Source organism: Selaginella moellendorffii, unplaced genomic scaffold (assembly GCF_000143415.4).
Source record: "Selaginella moellendorffii unplaced genomic scaffold, v1.0 SELMOscaffold_40, whole genome shotgun sequence".
Classification (NCBI taxonomy): Eukaryota; Viridiplantae; Streptophyta; class Lycopodiopsida; order Selaginellales; family Selaginellaceae; genus Selaginella; species Selaginella moellendorffii.
The window spans coordinates 1,376,314-1,395,542 of NW_003314301.1; the positions used below are offsets into that span (position 1 = coordinate 1,376,314).

Here is a 19,229-nt window from a genome sequence, read left to right on the forward strand (position 1 = left end):
AATTTACTTGACCAGATCATTTTGACATTGAGTATGTAGTTTTTTATTTATTTATTTTCTTGTTAATGATAGCTTATTTATAGTGCCTGTTGTATATGCAAACTAGAAAGTTATAAAAGGATATAAAACTTTTGTAGCTCTTTATTTATTTCTATTAAACCGTTTTGATCTTTCCTTGGCCTATTACTAGAAAATCCATGGACTGCAGCTTGGTGCATAATAAACATGAGGAAGTGCACATCCTCTTGTAGAAAGATTTGAGACTTTGGATGGAAATTCCTGTAAAAGAAGCAAATAATAAAGTTCAACATTCACTATAGATGGGAAGTGATAGAGCATAATAAAATTTAGATTTCCTTCCTTCCCGTTTAATTGCACATGTGATGATCAATTTCTCAATTAGATTGGGTGAAGATTAATAAAGGGTTTAGCAAGACTGACCTCCCACTATCATAGCAATAATAAAAGAATGTTCAAAAGAATTTGCCTAAAAGTAATTTTTGATACCTATAGTCATATTTATGACACTCTCCCCTCTTTAATGAAGATCAACATCCTCCTCGATGTATATTTTAGTCTAGAGCATTGCCAAATAAACAATTCCAAAAAAAATTCATGGTATTCACACTTTGTAAGAAATGCACAAACTAGGGGGCAATTTCTTTATTTAACGCAAATATACTACCACTCAGACACCTTTTGATTGTTATCAACAAGGAAATAACTAACAAAGTTACCCATTTTTCTTACTCTGAATGTTATCCAAGTTATAAAAGATTATATGTCTTTACTTATAGGTGATATAAAGAGAGAAGCCAAAGCTTCAACCCTCATTCGCAAACAAATCAAATCTAATTTAAATAGATTATTGTAAATAAGTAGTTAGAGTTATTTACACAGTTATGCCCTTTTAACAAAATAACAAACATCAAGAGACAGGTGAATAATATGACCAATTGACAATAGCTACCCCATGATTAAAATTTTTAATATACACATAAAGTGCTAAAACTAGTCTATTTATACTAGCCCAAAGTAGAAGATCAACATATGAACAATATTAAAGTTATACACAAAGATATTTTAGAGACATTGAATTATCAATAAATAAATATTACATTAAAACATAAGAGTATTGCAATTAAATTACCATCCAAGAACCCAGTATAGTAAAGGAACTACTAAGATCATGATAATTGGAAGATATAGGATTAACCATCTAATAAAATTCAATTGCAAATGTACCATAAACTTTTAATTATCAAAGATTGCAAATAGTAACTTATAAAAGACAACTAAAAAAATATAAAGTATAATTAATAGATAAAAAAATGCTTTCAAATGTATCACATAAAGAAAATAACATCTTAATCTATTAGAATAATAATCCATAAAACAGAGTGAATGTCGCAAGGGCCAACAATCACTTGGTCATATGAACTATCACATGAACCAATCTAAATAGATCTTGGACAACAACACTAAGGAACTAAAGTTGTTAAAATAAGCATCAACAATATCTTATTGATATCTCAAACCTAAAAGGCCAATCTAAATTAAACCACAAAGATTATATAATAATACAAAAAGCCAAAATCCATCAAAAAGAACAATTAATTGTCATGAAAAATCATTAATCATCCTATTAATAGAAAGATGCATAATCATTATTGAATAAATAATCTACCATCTCAAACAATAACAAATCATTCAAATCAACAATAATTAAACAAAACATTTGAAAAAGATAATCAACTATTCTAGATAATAGTCAATCATCATTAATGATTGCCAAATGTAAACATCAACTTCAACATCGAAGCAAATGAGCCAAAATGCTTTCTTTAACAATTCCTAACAAATGGAATAATGAGCATGAGAATTCAAAGAACCAAAAGCTTGAAAAAGTATATAACTAAATCTCACCTAATAATGATCATAATTCTCACATGAATTAACTTTAATGCTAAAAAAGAAATCATAGTATAACCCATAATATCTATATCTATAAGCTAAACTTCATAATATAAAAGCTAATAAAGAACATATTTGCATTAATTCAAAAACCAAGTATAACAAAGCTATACTCAATAAGTGACCACTAAATAGATCCTCCATAAATCCACTTTTTATATCAAGGCATAACTCACTTTATAACAAATACAATAAGAATTATCAATGATTGATATATCCTTAATTCAAATTCAACAAGGAACTAACAAATTTAATATCGACCACTAACTCTTTTGTTTACAGAATTAGTATAGTCCATGATTAAATCACTTTTCAAAGAAAAACCAAATCTCATATAGCTAATTTAACTTGCCATTTAGTTTGTTTAAACACCAACAATAATTGCTAACTAGGAAAATACACAAATGCTAATAACAAAAAGGTACAGTTAACTATCAACACTATCTTTATTAAGATTAGTGGAACGAAATATCAATCTTCATTAAGCATAATTACTCACCAATCATATAAACCACAGATGGAAAATTCAATATTTTAAATATATTTGTGAAGACAATATCTCTTCTCACTTCAATCTTAATTTGAATAATACTAATGTTTCAACATCACTTTGATGCCATCAATACCAAAACAAAGGTAGAAGAAAGTGAGAATGAATCATTAATCAATATTCTATAGCAACCAAGCTAACTAAGGTCAAAGATACCTTATATAGTATTTGAGATGAATTCTTCAATAATACTAAGCTATAAGTAACACATCATCAAGGAATGAATCACCACATCCAAAATTTAATGCAATTTAACATTATAAACTAAACACAATTAAACAATATGTTAATATGAAAAAACCATAGAAGCCCAAGAACACAATCCTTCGTAAGACCATCTAGTAAGCAAGCCTATCATTCCTAAATCATTATGAAGCTAAGCAAGTGTTAATAATCCTTGACAAAGTTTATAAGTAATCACTAGTCACAAAATAACTAACAATCACTTTTCCACTCACCTTCATAAAACCTAATCACAAACTCATATCATCAAGTTATATACTTGTCTAACAGAAAAATAACACTCCACTTACAACATATAAGAACATGGATAAGTATGGACAAAATGACTACTCAAATTTAATTCAATTGCAATAAGCTCACTAACATATCTAGTCAATAGTGCTAAGCATAAATGAAGACACTAGTTAGACATGATTAACACTCAGTCAAAACTAAAGTGAAGATTATAAGATGGACTCATATCACAACCTTCTAATATACAAGACTATTGTATGGGTACTAACATCTCAACTATAAACAACTAAGTTAAACATTATTATCCTCAGTCAAGGCATAATGCCACTAAAACCAAATAAAGATCAATGAAAGTTCATTAGTTCATAGAGTTTAACATAATGCAAGGTGCAACTTGTCACCAAGAATAACACAAAAAATAAAAGGCATAAAAGTCACTTTTCTAGAAAAGTGTAACAACCATTTTTTTACATTAACTTTAGACTTTATCCAACTCAATTGCCTTAACATTAAAAGTTAGCATCCATTTTGGGCTATATCATATAAACTACCTACTAATATTTAAACTAACTAAAGTCAAATTCTACACTAGTTTGTAATTGCTCAGGAAAATAGAATAGTTTTTGATTAATAGTTCAACCATTAGAAATGTCTAATAAAAATTGTAGAAAATTTTCCATCTTAGAAAAAGAATATCTCAATCTAATAATGCAAACTCTTAAGACTCAATCAATTTTCTCTTACATACAACTTCACAAATGTTCATTTCAAAATAAATTCTCATGATTTAATAATATGCTTAAATATTGAACATCATGCCTATATAATTGACATCCAACAATAATAACCACAAATGCCAATGAATTCCTAAACTTAATCATAAACACCGCATCTATAGATATCTATATTACATTTACACTTTTTTTACTGATCTTCAAAATTCAGTATAAAGCTAAAAACACTAATAAAAAAATGACATGAAAAATACAGCTCTAAGTAAAAGTCCTCATCACTCAACATAACAATGCCACTCCCATTAACACTAATTTCTAGTAATGTCAATGCCTTGATTACACACTTTCTCCATCCAATGATCTACTCCAAGTGATAATGAATCTACCAACAAATTAAAGTAGATAAATGTTATAACCTTTTTAAAATTTAAATGGGCAAATTTTCAAAGAACCATTTAGCATAAAATAAATCACTCTTGAGAATTCAGTCAAAGCTACTATAACGTTACTTTGTGTAAGTAAATTAGCTTCACCATTAACCACTTTAGGGTTAATCATTTATTAATCAAACAACTTTGTAAATACATTGCTCACGATCATATAAATATGATAAAGTAATCACAATGACTTGAGTGGGCATTTGATATTTGTATAAGCATTTATAATAGTGACATAAGCGTTACTTGTGATATTGTTTGATTGGTGATCACATTTAATTTGACAAAATACAATATAAATGCCACACTTTGCCAATAGAGATTTATAACACTTAACACCACTAACTTTGTTCACAATATAGACAAATTTATGCCACTATTTTTCAGACCAAACTCAAAATTAATCTAATATTAAGTTACTCAAGGAGCAATAGTAAAATTCCCTACAAAAGAATTGAGCATTGCAATTCAAGCCTTCAAATAACAAGCCTAGACAAAATGGTTTAATGGTTCTCTACTATCTATCCCATAACTCACCACTTATAATACTATCATAATTAACATGCATCAAAGTAGAGAATCTTGATTGCGTGATGTGAATATGAGCAATGAGATCACATCTCATTGCCAAATCATTTCTCCAAAAAAGAAAAAATGATTTACATATTTAATCTATCATCCTTGATTACTCTCTTTTCAGACTCAACTTTGACTGAACCTCAAGTTTGCATTTACACTACCTTCAGTCCAATCCAAAAAAATTGTATAAGAGAGCACAACAATGAATAGTTAAACCAATAGACTAATCCTTATAATCTTAATTGATTCACTCATCATCATGCCTAAGAAGGCTAGTGTTGTGTTAAACAACCACGGATTAACATATATGCCATTTATAGTAAACCTAAGGAAGGTTTATTTTTACCCACGGTAACATAGAATAATTTATGGTACTTACTAATAAGCTAACATTAATCCCACCAACTCAAAATGTAATCTTAAGTTGCTAATGTGCACTTATGAGCCCAAATGAAAACTCATGTGAATGGAATATCTCAAAACCATCTTATGAACCTAAGCAAAAGCTCATACAATATAGTATGAAATAGTAACAAAAATTTATACCCATGGAATGCATGTAAAGTTATAGCAACCAAATATATACCTACTTAAACCATGGTTTTCATTTTTGCATATACAATGAGACTAATCAACTAACCTCATTGGATAGTACTTGTTGAAATAATATCCTTTTATACTAAATGTAATGTATGTGGTTTTCACCTTTTACCCTATAGTTATTTTCTTGTAATTTTACCCAACATTGAATATTATGCCCATATAACTGATATCCAAGACCGACTTTTGCAAATGCTAATGAATACCAAAAAAATTTGATTGCAAAGACTACATCTTCAGATATTTATATTGTATAAACACTTTTTTCAATCATCTTCAAAATCAAATATAAAGTTAAAAAAATTACTAAGCTTAATATTGCAAGGTTCCCAATATTAGCAAGTGCAAGTTAACAACATAAATTTTTCATCATCATATCAAGTATGTTTGACTAAATGATAATTTAGGATTTCCTTCCTTAATGCCCTTGCAGTCTAAATATAGATATAATGATCAATTAGTTTGGGTGGAAATCGATAAAGGGTTTAGCAATATTAACCTTCTACCAAGGGAAAAATATCCAAAAAGATTTATTGATAGATAGCTTTCGATATTTATAATCACATTCACAACAGAATATTAAATTGCATAACTAACTCAAATGGCCCTTGATGAAAATGATATAATTATTAAAGTTATCATTATAATTGTTTGGGAGAAGGCTCCAATCTACATAAATTTTTGCGGTTAAACCATTATACTTCATCCCAAAAATGATAAGTGGCAATCACTACAAAGTGATAGAACCAAATCATATATATCATCCCCAAGATTCCCATAGAAAAAATTCAATCAAACATAAGGATTAGTAATAAAAACAAAAGGAACTACACCATATACATGAATGCCACCATTAATTAAGTTTGATTGATCAGTCACATAACATTGAGCAATTACACTAATTATTACTCTAGAGCTAGAGGATGAGGAAGTTGTTGCAAAGGAGGAATATGTTATTTTGCTATAAAGATTGAACCAAAGGAAAAATTGAAAAGCAAAAGAGAAGAAATAAAAAGTTGTTGAAACACATCATATAAAAGCTAAATATAAACAAAAAAATACACAAATCTAAACACTCTTCAGGGAACAATTAAAACTGCTCCTCATTGAAAAGCACCATTTTTTGGAGTAGAAATATTCACACTGAGTACGTTATGATGTCTGCATGATCATGAGCAGATGATCTGTGGCAATGCGCTGGGGAAAGGTCACAATCCACGGCGAGGAGGGAAACGAAAGTCACGACGTTTGGTTTCAGGCATTACAACTTGTGGAACTGGGAGAACACGAGCTCGCGGCTGTAACCTACTAGCAGTGCGTTCCAGCACACGAAATCCGGTCTAGATACCTGGTGAGCTTCGGTCTTGCCATTAAGTCCACCAGAGATTTTGCGCCGTAACTCGTGACCGTAGCGGCAGATTTCTCCCTCAAATTGCTGTCCACTTTGCAGCGCTGACAGATTCGCAGAAGCCTTGAGAGCAGCCACAAAATTTCCAGAGTTTGGAGAACATACCCCATCATCAAAGTGTTCCAGGAAGTCATGGTGCGAAGAACCATGCGGTTGAAAGTTCTTCTAGCGCCCCACCACCGCCGCGTTCAGCACAACGAGGTCCAAGTCAACACCGAATGGCAGCTTGACCTTACCATGAATTTGACAAGTGGCGAGCAGCCTTCCCACCGCTTCCATTCGAGAGAAAAATCTCCAATGCCAGTCTTTCCTCGCGATTCTCAGCGTACCCGAGAATCAAAGACGTCCAAGAGACGACCGTGTGGAGCTCCATCCTGTCGAAAACCATTCGAGCATCAGTCAAGCTCCCACACTTGGCATAAGTTTCTACCAGACCATTTTGGACGAAGCTACGGACGACAGGCTCCTCGTTGAGAGCCATGGAATGAATCGCCATTGTCTTCTCCAAAGCCCCTAAACTCTTTTCGTTCCCTTTCTCTGCGAGATTTCCAGAAGCCTTGAGTACGATCGGCCTAGGCTTGCATCGCCGAGAAGAGCTCGAAAACGATGCCGCCTTCGCTGCTCTCGGAGCAGCCGCTGTGACTGGGCATCCTGGCGCGCATCCGTGAGGCTGCGGCTCCATACAGCTAGAATTCCCCGGATCGCCGCGCTCGATCGCCGCGGCGTCGACAAGCTTGCTGATCTCTCGACCTGCCGCATTGCTTCAATGCAGCCAAGCAGCTGCCGATCCAAGCGCTCGCCATGATCCAGGCGTGCCAGATCGAAGCTCATCGTTGTCGCGTCAGAAAGAGGGAAATATTTCTATCTAGTAAAGAACCCTAAGAAGAGATTTTAGGGTTTTGCGAGAGGGAGAGAGATGGGCGACAGTCAGTACTCGCTTACTACTTTCAGGTAAATCGATCGCCTCGCCCTAGCTGCCGCTGAGCTGATCTTGTTGCACGCTTGCCAGTCCATCGGGGAAGCTCGTCCAGATCGAGCATGCTCTCACAGCCGTGGCCGCCGGGCAGACCTCGCTCGGGATCAGAGGTAATTTCTCTCTTTCCTGGTTCTATGATCTCTTCCCTTGTTGTGGCATTCGCAGTCCGGAATGGAGTTGTCATTGCGACCGAGAAAAAACTTCCATCGATTCTTGTCGATGAAACATCTGTAAGTTTCCAATTTTTTTCTCCTCCTTTTCTTTTTCTTTTGGGGCGAATCTTACTCTTTTTTTTTGTGCTGGTTTCTTAGATCCAAAAGGTCCAGAATGTGACTAGCAATATCGGCAGCGTATACAGGTTTCCCGTTTTGTTCTTGCTTAGCTTTGTTTTTTGTCATTCTGGTCGAAGTTCTTAGTAAATCTTATTCTTGTCAGTGGCATGGGTCCGGATTCACGGGTGCTCATGCGTAAGAGCCAGAAGCAAGCATTGCAATACTTCCGTCTTTACAAGGTAGGGAGACCGTATTACGTTTGTCGCACGGTAATCCTACCAAGTCTTGCAATACAGGAACACATTCCTGTCTCCCAACTGGTCAGAGAAATCGCGGCTGTCATGCAGGAATTCACGCAGTCGGGGTATGTTCGCATCTTCTTTTTCTGCTGGTCATTTCGGCTTGATATTTAAACTACAGTGGTGTACGTCCATTTGGAGTGTCGTTGCTTGTCGCCGGCTTCGATGACGAAGGTCCGCATTTATATCAGGTATTGTAATGTTATTGGCTCGCGCGGGCACCTGTAATAGTGTCACTATTCAGGTCGATCCGTCAGGTTCATACTTTTCATGGAAAGCATCCGCGATAGGCAAAAATGCTTCCAACGCCAAGACCTTCCTGGAAAAGAGGTTTCCGACTTGTTTACTAGTTGTGTCCGACACACTCTCATGCTTTTTTTCTCTACAGGTACACGGACGACCTGGAACTGGAAGATGCAGTCCACACGGCAATCCTGACTTTGAAAGAAGGGTGCGACCTTTCTCCCGCGACTGCTTTTCTTTCCCAAGGGATAACGTTTTTCGGTTTTATCAGTTTCGAGGGGCAAATTTCCGGGAAGAATATCGAGATTGGCATCGTGGGGTCGGACCAAAAGTTCAGGTATCTTGTCCATTATCGCTGCAACTTGATGGCAAACGGAGAAAGCCTTGCAGAGCCCTCACGCCCGCTGAGATTGACGACTATTTGGCGGAAGTAGAGTAATTGGATCGAGAATCGGGACTGTTTTAAGCCCTCTGTTCAAGGTACTTATTGTGGAAACACTCATGCTGGCCGGTGAGAAGTTCTTGCATCTTTTTGTCTGTCAGTTGCATGCTCTTTTACCTCATCTTCTTCTTGAGAATATTTGTGGCTTCATGCCATGCTGATCCCAAGAACACAAAGTGACTAGATAACATTATCTGTTGGCATCCGTGTCATGATGCATTCATTCGCGTTTCTGCGTGGCGAAACATCCGTTCTATTCTCAATCATGAGCGCTGCTGGTTTTATTGTTTCCTTGGCGATTGCGAGATCAGGGGCTTTATGTTGTTTAGCGATTTCTATCGTTTTCAAGTCGAGAGTCCGGTCCCTCGGGGTGTGGCTGGGCTTTCGTCAGCTCTTTGGCTGACGTATGATTGAGAGATGGACACCTGTGTGTGCTTGCTTTTCCCCCTGTTTGTTCTTCTCGAACGCGAACTTAAACTTTGACGTGATTCATCCAGTGAACGAAGAACAGCAATGATATTTTCCGAATAGTACTCAAGATGTCACTTTTTGCTTTGGAACACTGCATCTATTATCTATCTGGGTGGCATTTTGGAGCTGTTTTGCTGTTGCTTTGAGACGAGCTTGTGTGTGAATCTGTATTTTTGTGGCCTGGCTGAATCATCTCTCTCGAACATCTCTCTCTTTCTCATTCCTCAATCATCCGCATTTCGGGTTCCAGAGATCGCGATTGCAATATCGAGCTTTTTGTGTATTTTACTCTCAGTGGACGCCCCGGGCTTGGGTTCTATCCATTTTTTTTCTCTTTTCTCGTTGCTTACTCAGCGTTGTCATTCCAGGAATTCTCCCCCTCTCCTTTTTTTTCTCATAGTTATCTCTTTCTCTACTTTTTTTTTTCTTGTTCTTGGTCCTCCTAATCAAAGTGTGAGTGGGGGACCCTTAACTTTGATTTGTGCTTTTGCATTGCAAGAACAGCAAGAAGTCCCTTTCTCGGTTAACGCTGATGGATCCAAATCTTTTCCGATCGACGCACAAATCTAAGCACGAAATCGACGTTTCTAAGTGCACGTCTTTATATTTCCTATAGTCTATAGTCGCTCATTGTTGACAAGTTCCACCTCCTTGTTTGATGGTCTAATTGCTTTGGTGGCGCGCGCTTTTGGCGTGCTTAAGCCTTAAGCTGGGCCAGCTCCCTGACAAGCATACAAAGGTGGCATATTTCTATTAGATTTTTGTGTCGTTGCGTGTGGCCTAATCGTTCTCAGACACATAAATTGGTCGGCGAAAATTCACATGTGCCTGAAATATAGCGGCTATAGATGTTGAAAATACGGCATAGATTCGCCAAGCGAGAAAATAACTATTTTCTAAAGGTTTCAAGGGCTCGATTTAATTTGCTCAAAGCATAACATGCCGCGGGTGGCCACCTGGCCTCCCAAAAGACCAACAAGAAGCATCCGTACGTGCAGCCTGGACCGTCGGCTCTTAGGCGATCTTGACCGCTGGATGGGATGCGATCCGGGCCGTTGCCTGCGCGAAGGGGGAAAGAAGGTCCGAAAGAATGGGCAAAGGTGAGAAAATTTTTCGTGTAGAGTTCATCATTAATATTCCCAAGCCTTGTGAAGGGATGACCATCCATCAATCAAACTGAAAGAGAAGAAAATAAGAGCAAAGATAAAAAGCAATAGAAGTGATAGATTATTCGATTTGATATGCAAATTCATCACCAAAAGAAAAAATCAATCACAGTAAACTTTGCGTCTTTATGTAAAATTTTAGCTATTTACACTTGCGATCAAGCTCGAGAAGAGCTTGGACGTGAAAATTTTCACCCGGTCAAAAAAAGGAGAAAAAAAGAAGTTACAAAAAAAGAAGGAAGTTTCTCTTTTCTCCTTATGTTGTCGCCTGCTTGAGTGATCTCTTGTTCTTGGCGTTTTTGGACATCCATCGGTACTTTAACTTCAAAACCTTGTCGATGCATTTGTGAATCGCGACGAGCTGGTGATGATCTTTCTTCGGGGGCTGTGATTCACATCCAGTGGCAGCGACATTTTGCTCTAGAGCAGGCTGGATCGTGCGAGAATTCATCGAATTCACTGCAAGAACAGAACACCAAAAACAGAGTGAGCAAAGCCGAATGACTATATAATCCGAGAATCCAGGCACTTGGGCTGGCATCTCACCTGGAGAAATCGATGGCGATGGCGATTTTTTCTTGCTGGATCGCGGTCCCAGGCCGAATGCGATTCCGCTTTTGCTACGGTAGCACTTGAGCTCCACTGCCTGCGCGTGCTGGAAGAGATTGTCGCGGCAAACCGACGCGTTCTTCTCCAAGTTCCCGATGATCACAGTGGCTTCTTTGCTGAGGCGCGCGATCGCCGAATCCACTTCCATTCCAATGTGCTCCACCATGCGGTCCACTTTGTTGCTAATCTTCTCCAGTGTGGAGATCGTTCTCGCCACCAGATAGAGCACTGCGACCGTCGTGATCCCAAACCACACGAGATCCATCTGCGTCGTCTCAATCTTCATGGCAGCTGATGTGATGATCCAATCCAAAAACTTCTCGCCCGAAGAAATTCGCTCAAAGGCTTTGCTTGATTCAAGAAGAATCTCTCTCGACTCTCTCTCGACTCTCTCTCGACTCGCGTGATTTGGGAAATCTTCTCTCTTTTTTTCTTCTTTCCTTTCTTTGGGAATCTTTCTTGAAGAGAGCTCAATAACCACTGAGTCGTTTATATACTCGACCAAATGGGGTCCCATTCAAAAGCCAAAAAAACATAGAAGAAAACGAAATAGAAATAGTTAACTTAGCTTTAAGCTTTGCTTTTCTCGATCTAATGTAGATTAAGATCCCGTTACTCCTTTGTGATTTTGCTCTCCAGCTCCATAAAGTAGCCATTGTTCCAATTCACAGCCGTGGTAATTCCTTAGAGTAATACGAGGACTAACCTGGAGCATTGACTACCGTTGAATAACGAAATTTTATCTTTTGACCAGCCATTCACCTAGAGACTCGTGGTCAAAATCACTGTGGTAATGCCGGCCTGAATAATTTATCTTAGGAGCACGAGAAGTATATTCTAAGAGAACATTCAAGGCATATTCTAGGGCTAGGGTTTTTGGAGCTCGCGAGCAATGGGGGGCGATCCATCGCATGGCGCGGCTTCTTCTTCGGGGCATCATCCACCGCAGGGGCACAAGGGATGGCCGGAGCACTGGCCCAAGGATTACTCGGGATGGAACGACGACATCTGGACGCCATTCGGCGGCCCCTACTGCAATCCCAGGAATTGGCGCCGCAACACCGCGCTCACGCTGCTAGGGATCTTCCTGATTTGCATCCCAATCGCCCGGCTCTCGGCGCGCCTCGAGGTAATCCATCCTACATTCTCTCCTCTCCAGATTTTCGCGATCGACCCTGATCGATGGGCTGGTTTTGATCGATGTGGAACAGCAACGCCCAGTGCCGCCGCATTTCCCGATTCCCTCGCAGCTCTGGTGCAAGAATTTCGGGCCGCCGTTGGATCAAGACGAGGAGGACGAGGACAGCAAGATCAGGCTCTCGTAGAGCAGTGGTGGAAGCCAATAAGTTTTTCCATGTAGCCACGTGGACGGCTGAGATTTGGAACTTCTCAAACGAAGCGCGTAGATTAGGAGTTCCGGGATATTCTCGAAAGCTCCAGAAACCCTAAAGTTCTTGACGATGAATCTCAAGCGCAAGGGGCCAGACGATGGCGATCCCAGCGCAGCTCTCTACGGGCTGCTCCCCAGCAAGAAGCTGCGACAGGTATGGATTGATCGCCTCGCGCTGATAATGCGGTGAAATTCTCTCGGTTCTTGACGCGATGGGGCGGGATTTCGCAGGAATCGGAGGATTTTTTGCCCGATTTCTCCCGGAACGGGCCCGTTGCGATCCCCGAGGTCTGTCCCGTAGAGATCCCCAGCGATACACCAGTGGACTCTACACCTATTTCTTTGATCGTTACAGAGCCCGATGCTGATGACAGAGCTTTAGTCTTGTACAGGCCCATGGATCTTCCCGATCGCTCCAAGCCTCGGCTTAGACAAGTGAATGGATCCTTTCCACGCCACTACAGAGGTATGTTTCCTCTGAAACTTTCGTGAGCAAAAAAGAGAGAAAAAAAAACGATTTTGCTTGGTTTGTTTCACTTCTTTCATCCAGATTTCCAAGTCTCCGATGCTGTGGAGTGGTTTTCTCCATCCAAATCGTTCAAGCACGATTTCGCATTGTCGAGTGGAATGGGTATGAACAACAGCTTGGCGGTGATTCCCTACGTCGCGCCTCCAAGTTTCCGGGACGGTGGGCGAGTGATCATCGAAGATATCACCGACCAAGTTCGCCAGGAGGAGGAAGACCAAGCGAAAGAACAAGCCATGGCTATGGAGGAAGAGGCGACGCCCATGGACGAAGAGATGGCGGATGCTACAGTGGACGAAGCTCCTCCCCAGTTCATCGTCCAGCAGCCGTGCGAGGTTCCATCGTGGCACCTGTTTGATCCAAACTTTGCTACTCCAGTTATGTGGTCTAGCGGATCCTAATTGGAAGTGTCACGTAGTTTTCTTTCTTCTTGATAGAGCTAGCTAGCCGTAGGCGTTAAAAGTTTTAAATCGTGAGGAGCTATCGTCTTATTAGGGTCTTAAAGAGGGATGCTAAAGCTGCGATGGCGGCGATAGCACATCTTGCGAGGGATTCCGATGGAGACGATCGAAATGCGTGCGTCGATCCGAGAGATGTCGAGCAGGTGTTGCTGGCAGCGGCGGAGACGATCGCATCGTGCATGCAAGCAGCGGCCGAAATATCGGAGCTTGAATCGGCTGGAGATGCTCCAGCCAGGGTTTCTCCAGCCTCCAGTCCGCCGGAATCTCGGATTATTTCTTCTTCAGAGGGAAAGATCGATTCTTTGGTTCCGATTAGCCACCGGTCGAGCAAGAATCGCGACGCTAGCACCGATTTATCTCGATCGGCGGAGCAAGATGGGCGTTCTTCCAGAAAAGCCCAGGCAAGGATCATCCAAACAAGCCGCGAGGGGCATCCAAGCAAGCGCCTTCGATCTTCTTCTTCTCCATCCGGTGTCAGTTGCAACGACGACGCAAAGAAATCGAAGCAGCAGCGAGTGTCAGTGTTTGAGAGGCTCGCGTTTCCACCAGTCCAGGAAGGCAATGGCGATCCTTTTCTCGAGCCCGGGGCACTGGAAGGGATGATCTTTGGATGCACAACGGAGACCAAGCGCGAGTGTGAGCGGCGAAAGCTTTTTGGGCTCCCGGCGTCAAATCAAGCCAACGTTCTACGCGTCGCTCCAGGTACTGTGCTCTTTCTTTTTAATTACGACACGAAGGAACTCTCGGGAGTGTACGAGGCCGTTTCGCACGGGGCCATGAACATCGTCGCCGATGCTTTCGAGGAATGGGGATCGTTTCCAGCACAGGTTCACGAGATTTTCGTTTCCTTTTCGTTTCACCGATTCCAAATTTTTCTTCTTTGATCCAAGGTGGAAGTTCGCCGAGTTCTCAAATGCCAAGAGCTTCCCTTCAGTCATTTCAAGCGTGCAATCCTGGAGAACTTCTTCACGGACAAAAAGTTTCACTATGATCTCACGGGCTACCAGGTTCGCTCTACTTACGTTGCCATTGTTTTGTTGTCCTATTATTTTGAATAGGTGGATTCTCTGGTGGAAATGTTTAGAGCGGTTCTGCTATAGTGTAAGTAATCGCTTCTTCTTTACATAGACAATAATGAACTTCATATAGGTGGCGGCTTCACGTCGGCCAAGCTCGCGGCAATGGCTGCAGCCAGCTCTGATTCATCAACTTCCACATCGTCCTCTCTCGTCGGAATCGTCGTCGTCGTCGTCGTCTTCGTCCCATCCGGCTCGTCAAGATCTTTCAAGCTAGCTTTGATGGCGGCCTCCAGCATCGGATCCGACTCCTCCGCGGCGGCCTTCTGGCTCTCCTGACTGGCGGCCAGCTCGAGCGCCTGCTGGGCTTCCTGGGGAGTGAACCATCGTCCAAAACTCCCATCATCCGGGGAAGAAGCTCCGGCCGCATTGAAGTCCCGGGGGAGCTCGCCCTGCACGGCGAAGATGCTCCATCCCTCGTTCTTGAGCGAGTCGAGGAAGGCCGAGGCGTAGAAGCTGGAGAGGTGCTGGGGAGCCGGCAAGAGGCTGTTGAAGTTGTACCACTGGGCTCCAATCCGGCGGAGCGCGAACCAGTGATCGTGGAGGTTGCAGATGTAAGCGGCGATCTCGGTGGTGGCGGTGGCGAGTTCGGGGGAAGTGAGAGGGAGGCACTTGAGATCGAGCGCGGCGAGCGCGCGCTGGAGGACCTGGATGCTGAAGTTGCCGTCGAGGGCAACGTTGGAGGAGGCCTCGGAGACGAAGCGGAGGTAGTCGGGGGAGTGGGCGTCGCCGCCGCCGCTCTCGAGCATCACGTCGCGCTCGCTCTGGTCGAGGTCGCGCGCGATGGCCGCCAGCTCCAGCTCCGAGAAGTAGGGGCCCTGGAGCACCGCATTGAGGCAGTGCACGGCGCACAGCTTGGATTCCTGCGTCTCGTGATAGAGCAGCGGGCTCGCCATAGCTTCACTAAGCCCTAACCCTAATCGAATATAAGGGTATCTTTAGTTTCCACGCTTTCTACGTGTCTCGCTCTGGTTGTTACATGTGGCAAATTAAGAGCCGTTCATTGCTTTGAGTGCGTGGCGGGCTTTAGGGCATTTGTTGATTATGCGTTGTGGAGCTCGATCCATGGCGCTTGTCTCGGCATCGCTCGTGCCCTCGTCGCGTGGAGCTCTCGTCTCCACATCGGCCACAGCTGTCTCTGGATCCAGGCCTCGCAAGGTTTGGCTCCCGCATTTCCCTCGAGCTGCCGCCTCGAATCCGGCGCTGGTAGCGTCGAAATCGAGCGTGTTTGGGAGGAGATTGGCCCTTGGCGCTGTTGGAGCTGGCGTTGCAGCTCAGATTGCTTGGGGCGCGGGGAAGGCGTTTGCTTCCACGGCGACCAAGGAGAAATCCATCCACGATTTCACCGTCAAGGTATGGATGGGTCGATTTGATGTTCGGGATTTTGATGATTTGGTAATACATTAGAATATCGATGGGAAAGACATTGATTTGAGCACGTACAAGGGGAAAGTTCTACTCGTTGTCAACATTGCTTCTCAATGGTGTGGGCTATAAACGTTTGAAAGCATCGGTTTGACAAGGTTTTCTTTCTTTTTCTTATGATGTTTCCAGTGGATTGACTTCCGGGAACTATAAAGAATTGGTAGAAGTTCACAAGAAATACAAAGACCAAGGTAAGCTGTAAGCTACAAAATAAAACACTGCTCTTTCTTGTCTCTTGTCTCAGGCTTTGAGGTTTTAGCATTTCCATGCAACCAGTTTGGTGGTCAGGAACCAGGATCTAATGAGGAAATCAAGCAGTTTGCGTGCACCAGATACAAGGCAGAGTTTCCAATCTTCGACAAGGTAACTGCTTAAAGCGTTTTTTCCCTTCTCTAAGTCGTTTTTTTGCGATGAAGGTGGATGTGAATGGGCCATCGACAGCTCCAGTTTATCAATTCCTCAAGAGCAGCAAAGGCGGATTGCTGGGCGATAGCATCAAATGGAATTTCGGTAAATTTCTAGTGAACAAAGATGGGCAAGTTGTGGAAAGATATGCTCCCACCACTTCTCCCTTCCAGATCGAGGTAAGAACTCTTCCTGATTTTTGGTCTTTTCTCTCTAAACTATTGTCCTCCACAGGGCGACATTAAGAAGCTGCTATAAAATTCTAAACAGAGGTTTTGGTGTAAATCCGATTGTGAGCATAATTAAGGAGCATGCGACTCTACTCCTACATGCATGCAATTCAGTTCATTCTAGAAGTACGGAAGAACTTACTTTTTGAGAAACCTTTAAACATGGAGTGTCCATAGACTGTTATTTTGGTGGCTCGCGGAGCGAGGAATTCGTTTTCCGGTCGGCTTAACATGCACCCAAGATTTTGTTACAATCAAATGGTTATCAACATATATATGATATCATGTATGGTATCAAGCAACAGGAGCGGGAGCGGGAGCAAGCTCCACACGATTTCGCTCAAAGCAAGGTCCGCTCGACGCTACACTCGAACTAGACCACACAATCACATCCAACGAATTTCGAAGCGTAAGACCTGTACCATTAAAAATCGTCATGGAACTCGCGCCTTGTCCATCTGTGTCGCTCCTCCAGAAGAGCGAAGAAGGACGATTGCCCTGGCGCTCCACTTGCAGCTCGAGCTCCAAGCTCCCGTTGGTGGTGAAGCGAACTATGCAAGTAACTGGGCTCGCCGGGGGTGCAAACAAACAGGGCGACCCCCACACAAGGCTCCGCCGTAGTGGCGATGGAAGGATGGGAGCCTCTTGCTGGAGTTGGATCTGGCAGCTGCTGGAAGTGGTGTTGAAGAAGAGCACAGCCACAGTGGAGTTGTCTGGAGATCTCAGCCACTGTGGTCCTCCTGTTAACGAAGCTGTGCCATTTCCTTGAACAGTGATGGGTGTCGTGCTGAAGTTGCCATCGATCCGATCAGGCGTTAGTGATTCAACTTGAGCGCAGGTCATGGACGCAGACATCAGCAGTGCTGGAAGCAAGAGAAGGATTAGCTTCGTCATGGTGGTGGGATGGAATGGAATGAAGCTTGCATGTTTATATACTTGTAGTTTTTTGGTCAAGTAAAATAACGCGTTGAAAAGGTCGTAGACAAGTTACGTGTGTGGCTCTTCCAAAAAAGCTTCTTCGTTGGCGAGATCCCGCAAGAGTTTGGTCTCCACTCCGAGCTCGAGGAGTTCGACGCAGCAGCCATCTTGTGTTTCTGGATGAATTGTTCCACTCATGTTGTTGGCAGAGAGGTCTAGTCCTAGTAAATTCAGCAGGATCATCACGTCCTCCTGGACGTCATTGTTGGAGAGATCAAGCTCCGACAACCAACAAAGATTTCCAAAGCCAGCGACAGGAGCTTGCCGGATTTGCCATCGTATACACTATGGAGGAGATTAACACTCCAACTTGAGCCACCCAAGGAAGATCTGGAGAGGATCTAGAGACGTGTGTTGGAATTGGTTGCAGCACTCTTTTCCATTTACTCTACTGCGATTTTGCACCAGAAGAGTGTCAGATGGAGCTGATTCCAAGAGTAGTGGCAAATGGAGTCTTCAAGAAACTTTTGCAACTTTTAAGAAGCAGATCTTTTTATTTAAGAATTTAGGTTAGCAATTGTACGACATACGAATGTGTTAAAGATAAAAAGGGGAAAAACATTAGAGCAACCGTTTAATTGTTCCTTGTCACTCGTGGAATAGGATGATAATGAACATTTGGAAATATATATCCCATATCCCCTCTCCGTCGTATATGTCCTGGAAACCTTGGTAACTTGAGCTCGTCTGTGTCTTTCCTTACAAATGTCATGAAGACCCATTCATCTTCGTCTTCCACCCAAACAATTTGATGCATCTCCCCATCACGTTTATTCTTGACAATTGCACAAAACATAAGCATCTTGCCATAATACACCATTTCAGGAAGAGAAGGGTATATTCGACCCTGGATAAGTTCATAGTTCATAAAATACACCTTGGCAGTGGCATAGGGTGGATCAAACTCAATAGAATGCATTGTCTGCCCAAAACTATCTTCTTCAAGAGTGCCCAAATGCATTCCCATGACTTCTCCAAACCCCATCTTGTTGGCAATTCTTGCTACCTTGCTCTCCATCTGTCAAAACCCTATTCCCAAAAGACCTTCCCATAAAACCTACTTTTATAGATGGTTGAAAAGGGAGAAATATGTAATGTTATCTTTCTTGTTTTCTCCGGAGTTCCTGGGTAGGGCGAGCACGTTCCCACCCAGAACGGGCAAGCCAAGTGTTAGGCGAGTGCATTCTAGAGGGAACAAGCGAGCCCGTGCCCGTTAACAGACATGTGGAAGAATATTATTTGAGGATGAGAGGGTTCTCCAGAATTGGCAGCTGGTAACCTGGTTCTCCAGAACCTGGCAGCTGGCAGCTGGGTTCTGAAGAACCTAGCAATTGTCAGCCACATTCTCGCAAAGAACTTAACTCGATCTGACAGCTACCAATGGTTGGATTAAGTTAATGAGCGAGCCACAGCCCATTAAGAATTCTTCTTATGCTATCAAAGATCTCGATTGTGTTTGCCAGCATCAATTCCCTACCCTTAAAGGCTGTGGCTCACTTGT

The 19,229-nt window shown here is 42.0% G+C and overlaps 6 protein-coding genes across 9 annotated transcripts; 5 read left to right on the forward strand and 1 right to left on the reverse strand.

Moving 5' to 3' along the window:
• The first annotated feature begins 7,626 nt into the window (after positions 1-7,626).
• LOC9660678 (proteasome subunit alpha type-2-B) lies at positions 7,627-9,591 on the forward strand. 2 transcript variants are annotated; one of them, XM_024684351.1, is made up of 12 exons: positions 7,627-7,710; positions 7,769-7,845; positions 7,901-7,965; positions 8,047-8,093; positions 8,171-8,246; positions 8,304-8,371; positions 8,428-8,497; positions 8,551-8,636; positions 8,695-8,757; positions 8,821-8,886; positions 8,940-9,029; positions 9,489-9,591. In XM_024684351.1, exons 1-11 carry the CDS (start codon positions 7,676-7,678, stop codon positions 8,986-8,988), a joined length of 702 nt encoding a protein of 233 aa, XP_024540119.1. In that variant the 5' UTR covers positions 7,627-7,675; the 3' UTR covers positions 8,989-9,029; positions 9,489-9,591. The 2 variants fall into 2 exon arrangements, with proteins under 2 accessions (XP_024540119.1, XP_002979229.1); XM_002979183.2 differs by lacking the exon at positions 9,489-9,591 and having other exon boundaries at positions 8,940-9,076.
• A 2,495-nt stretch (positions 9,592-12,086) lies between these two features.
• LOC9634103 lies at positions 12,087-12,680 on the forward strand. The gene is made up of 2 exons (XM_002979184.2): positions 12,087-12,366; positions 12,449-12,680. The coding sequence occupies exons 1-2, from the start codon at positions 12,130-12,132 to the stop codon at positions 12,560-12,562; spliced, it is 351 nt and encodes a 116-aa protein (XP_002979230.2). The 5' UTR covers positions 12,087-12,129; the 3' UTR covers positions 12,563-12,680.
• On the forward strand, positions 12,675-13,583 carry LOC112349610. Of its 2 annotated transcripts, XM_024684333.1 has the most exons (4): positions 12,675-12,781; positions 12,859-12,915; positions 13,020-13,093; positions 13,178-13,583. In XM_024684333.1, the coding sequence occupies exons 1-4, from the start codon at positions 12,726-12,728 to the stop codon at positions 13,552-13,554; spliced, it is 564 nt and encodes a 187-aa protein (XP_024540101.1). In that variant the 5' UTR covers positions 12,675-12,725; the 3' UTR covers positions 13,555-13,583. The 2 variants fall into 2 exon arrangements, with proteins under 2 accessions (XP_024540101.1, XP_024540099.1); XM_024684331.1 differs by having other exon boundaries at positions 12,681-12,781; positions 12,859-13,093.
• Positions 13,584-13,653: 70 nt separating this feature from the next.
• Positions 13,654-14,714, forward strand: LOC112349609. Of its 2 annotated transcripts, XM_024684330.1 has the most exons (3): positions 13,654-14,441; positions 14,505-14,621; positions 14,673-14,714. In XM_024684330.1, exons 1-3 carry the CDS (start codon positions 13,677-13,679, stop codon positions 14,712-14,714), a joined length of 924 nt encoding a protein of 307 aa, XP_024540098.1. In that variant the 5' UTR covers positions 13,654-13,676. The 2 variants fall into 2 exon arrangements, with proteins under 2 accessions (XP_024540098.1, XP_024540097.1); XM_024684329.1 differs by having other exon boundaries at positions 14,505-14,711.
• On the reverse strand, positions 14,686-15,638 carry LOC9660680 (ataxin-3 homolog). The gene has a single exon (XM_002979326.2). It carries the CDS (start codon positions 15,584-15,586, stop codon positions 14,756-14,758), a length of 831 nt encoding a protein of 276 aa, XP_002979372.2. The 5' UTR covers positions 15,587-15,638; the 3' UTR covers positions 14,686-14,755.
• Positions 15,639-15,714: 76 nt separating this feature from the next.
• Positions 15,715-16,876, forward strand: LOC9634104 (probable phospholipid hydroperoxide glutathione peroxidase). The gene is made up of 6 exons (XM_002979185.2): positions 15,715-16,043; positions 16,098-16,174; positions 16,245-16,306; positions 16,360-16,478; positions 16,532-16,699; positions 16,755-16,876. The coding sequence occupies exons 1-6, from the start codon at positions 15,735-15,737 to the stop codon at positions 16,776-16,778; spliced, it is 759 nt and encodes a 252-aa protein (XP_002979231.2). The 5' UTR covers positions 15,715-15,734; the 3' UTR covers positions 16,779-16,876.
• The last annotated feature ends 2,353 nt before the right edge of the window (positions 16,877-19,229 follow it).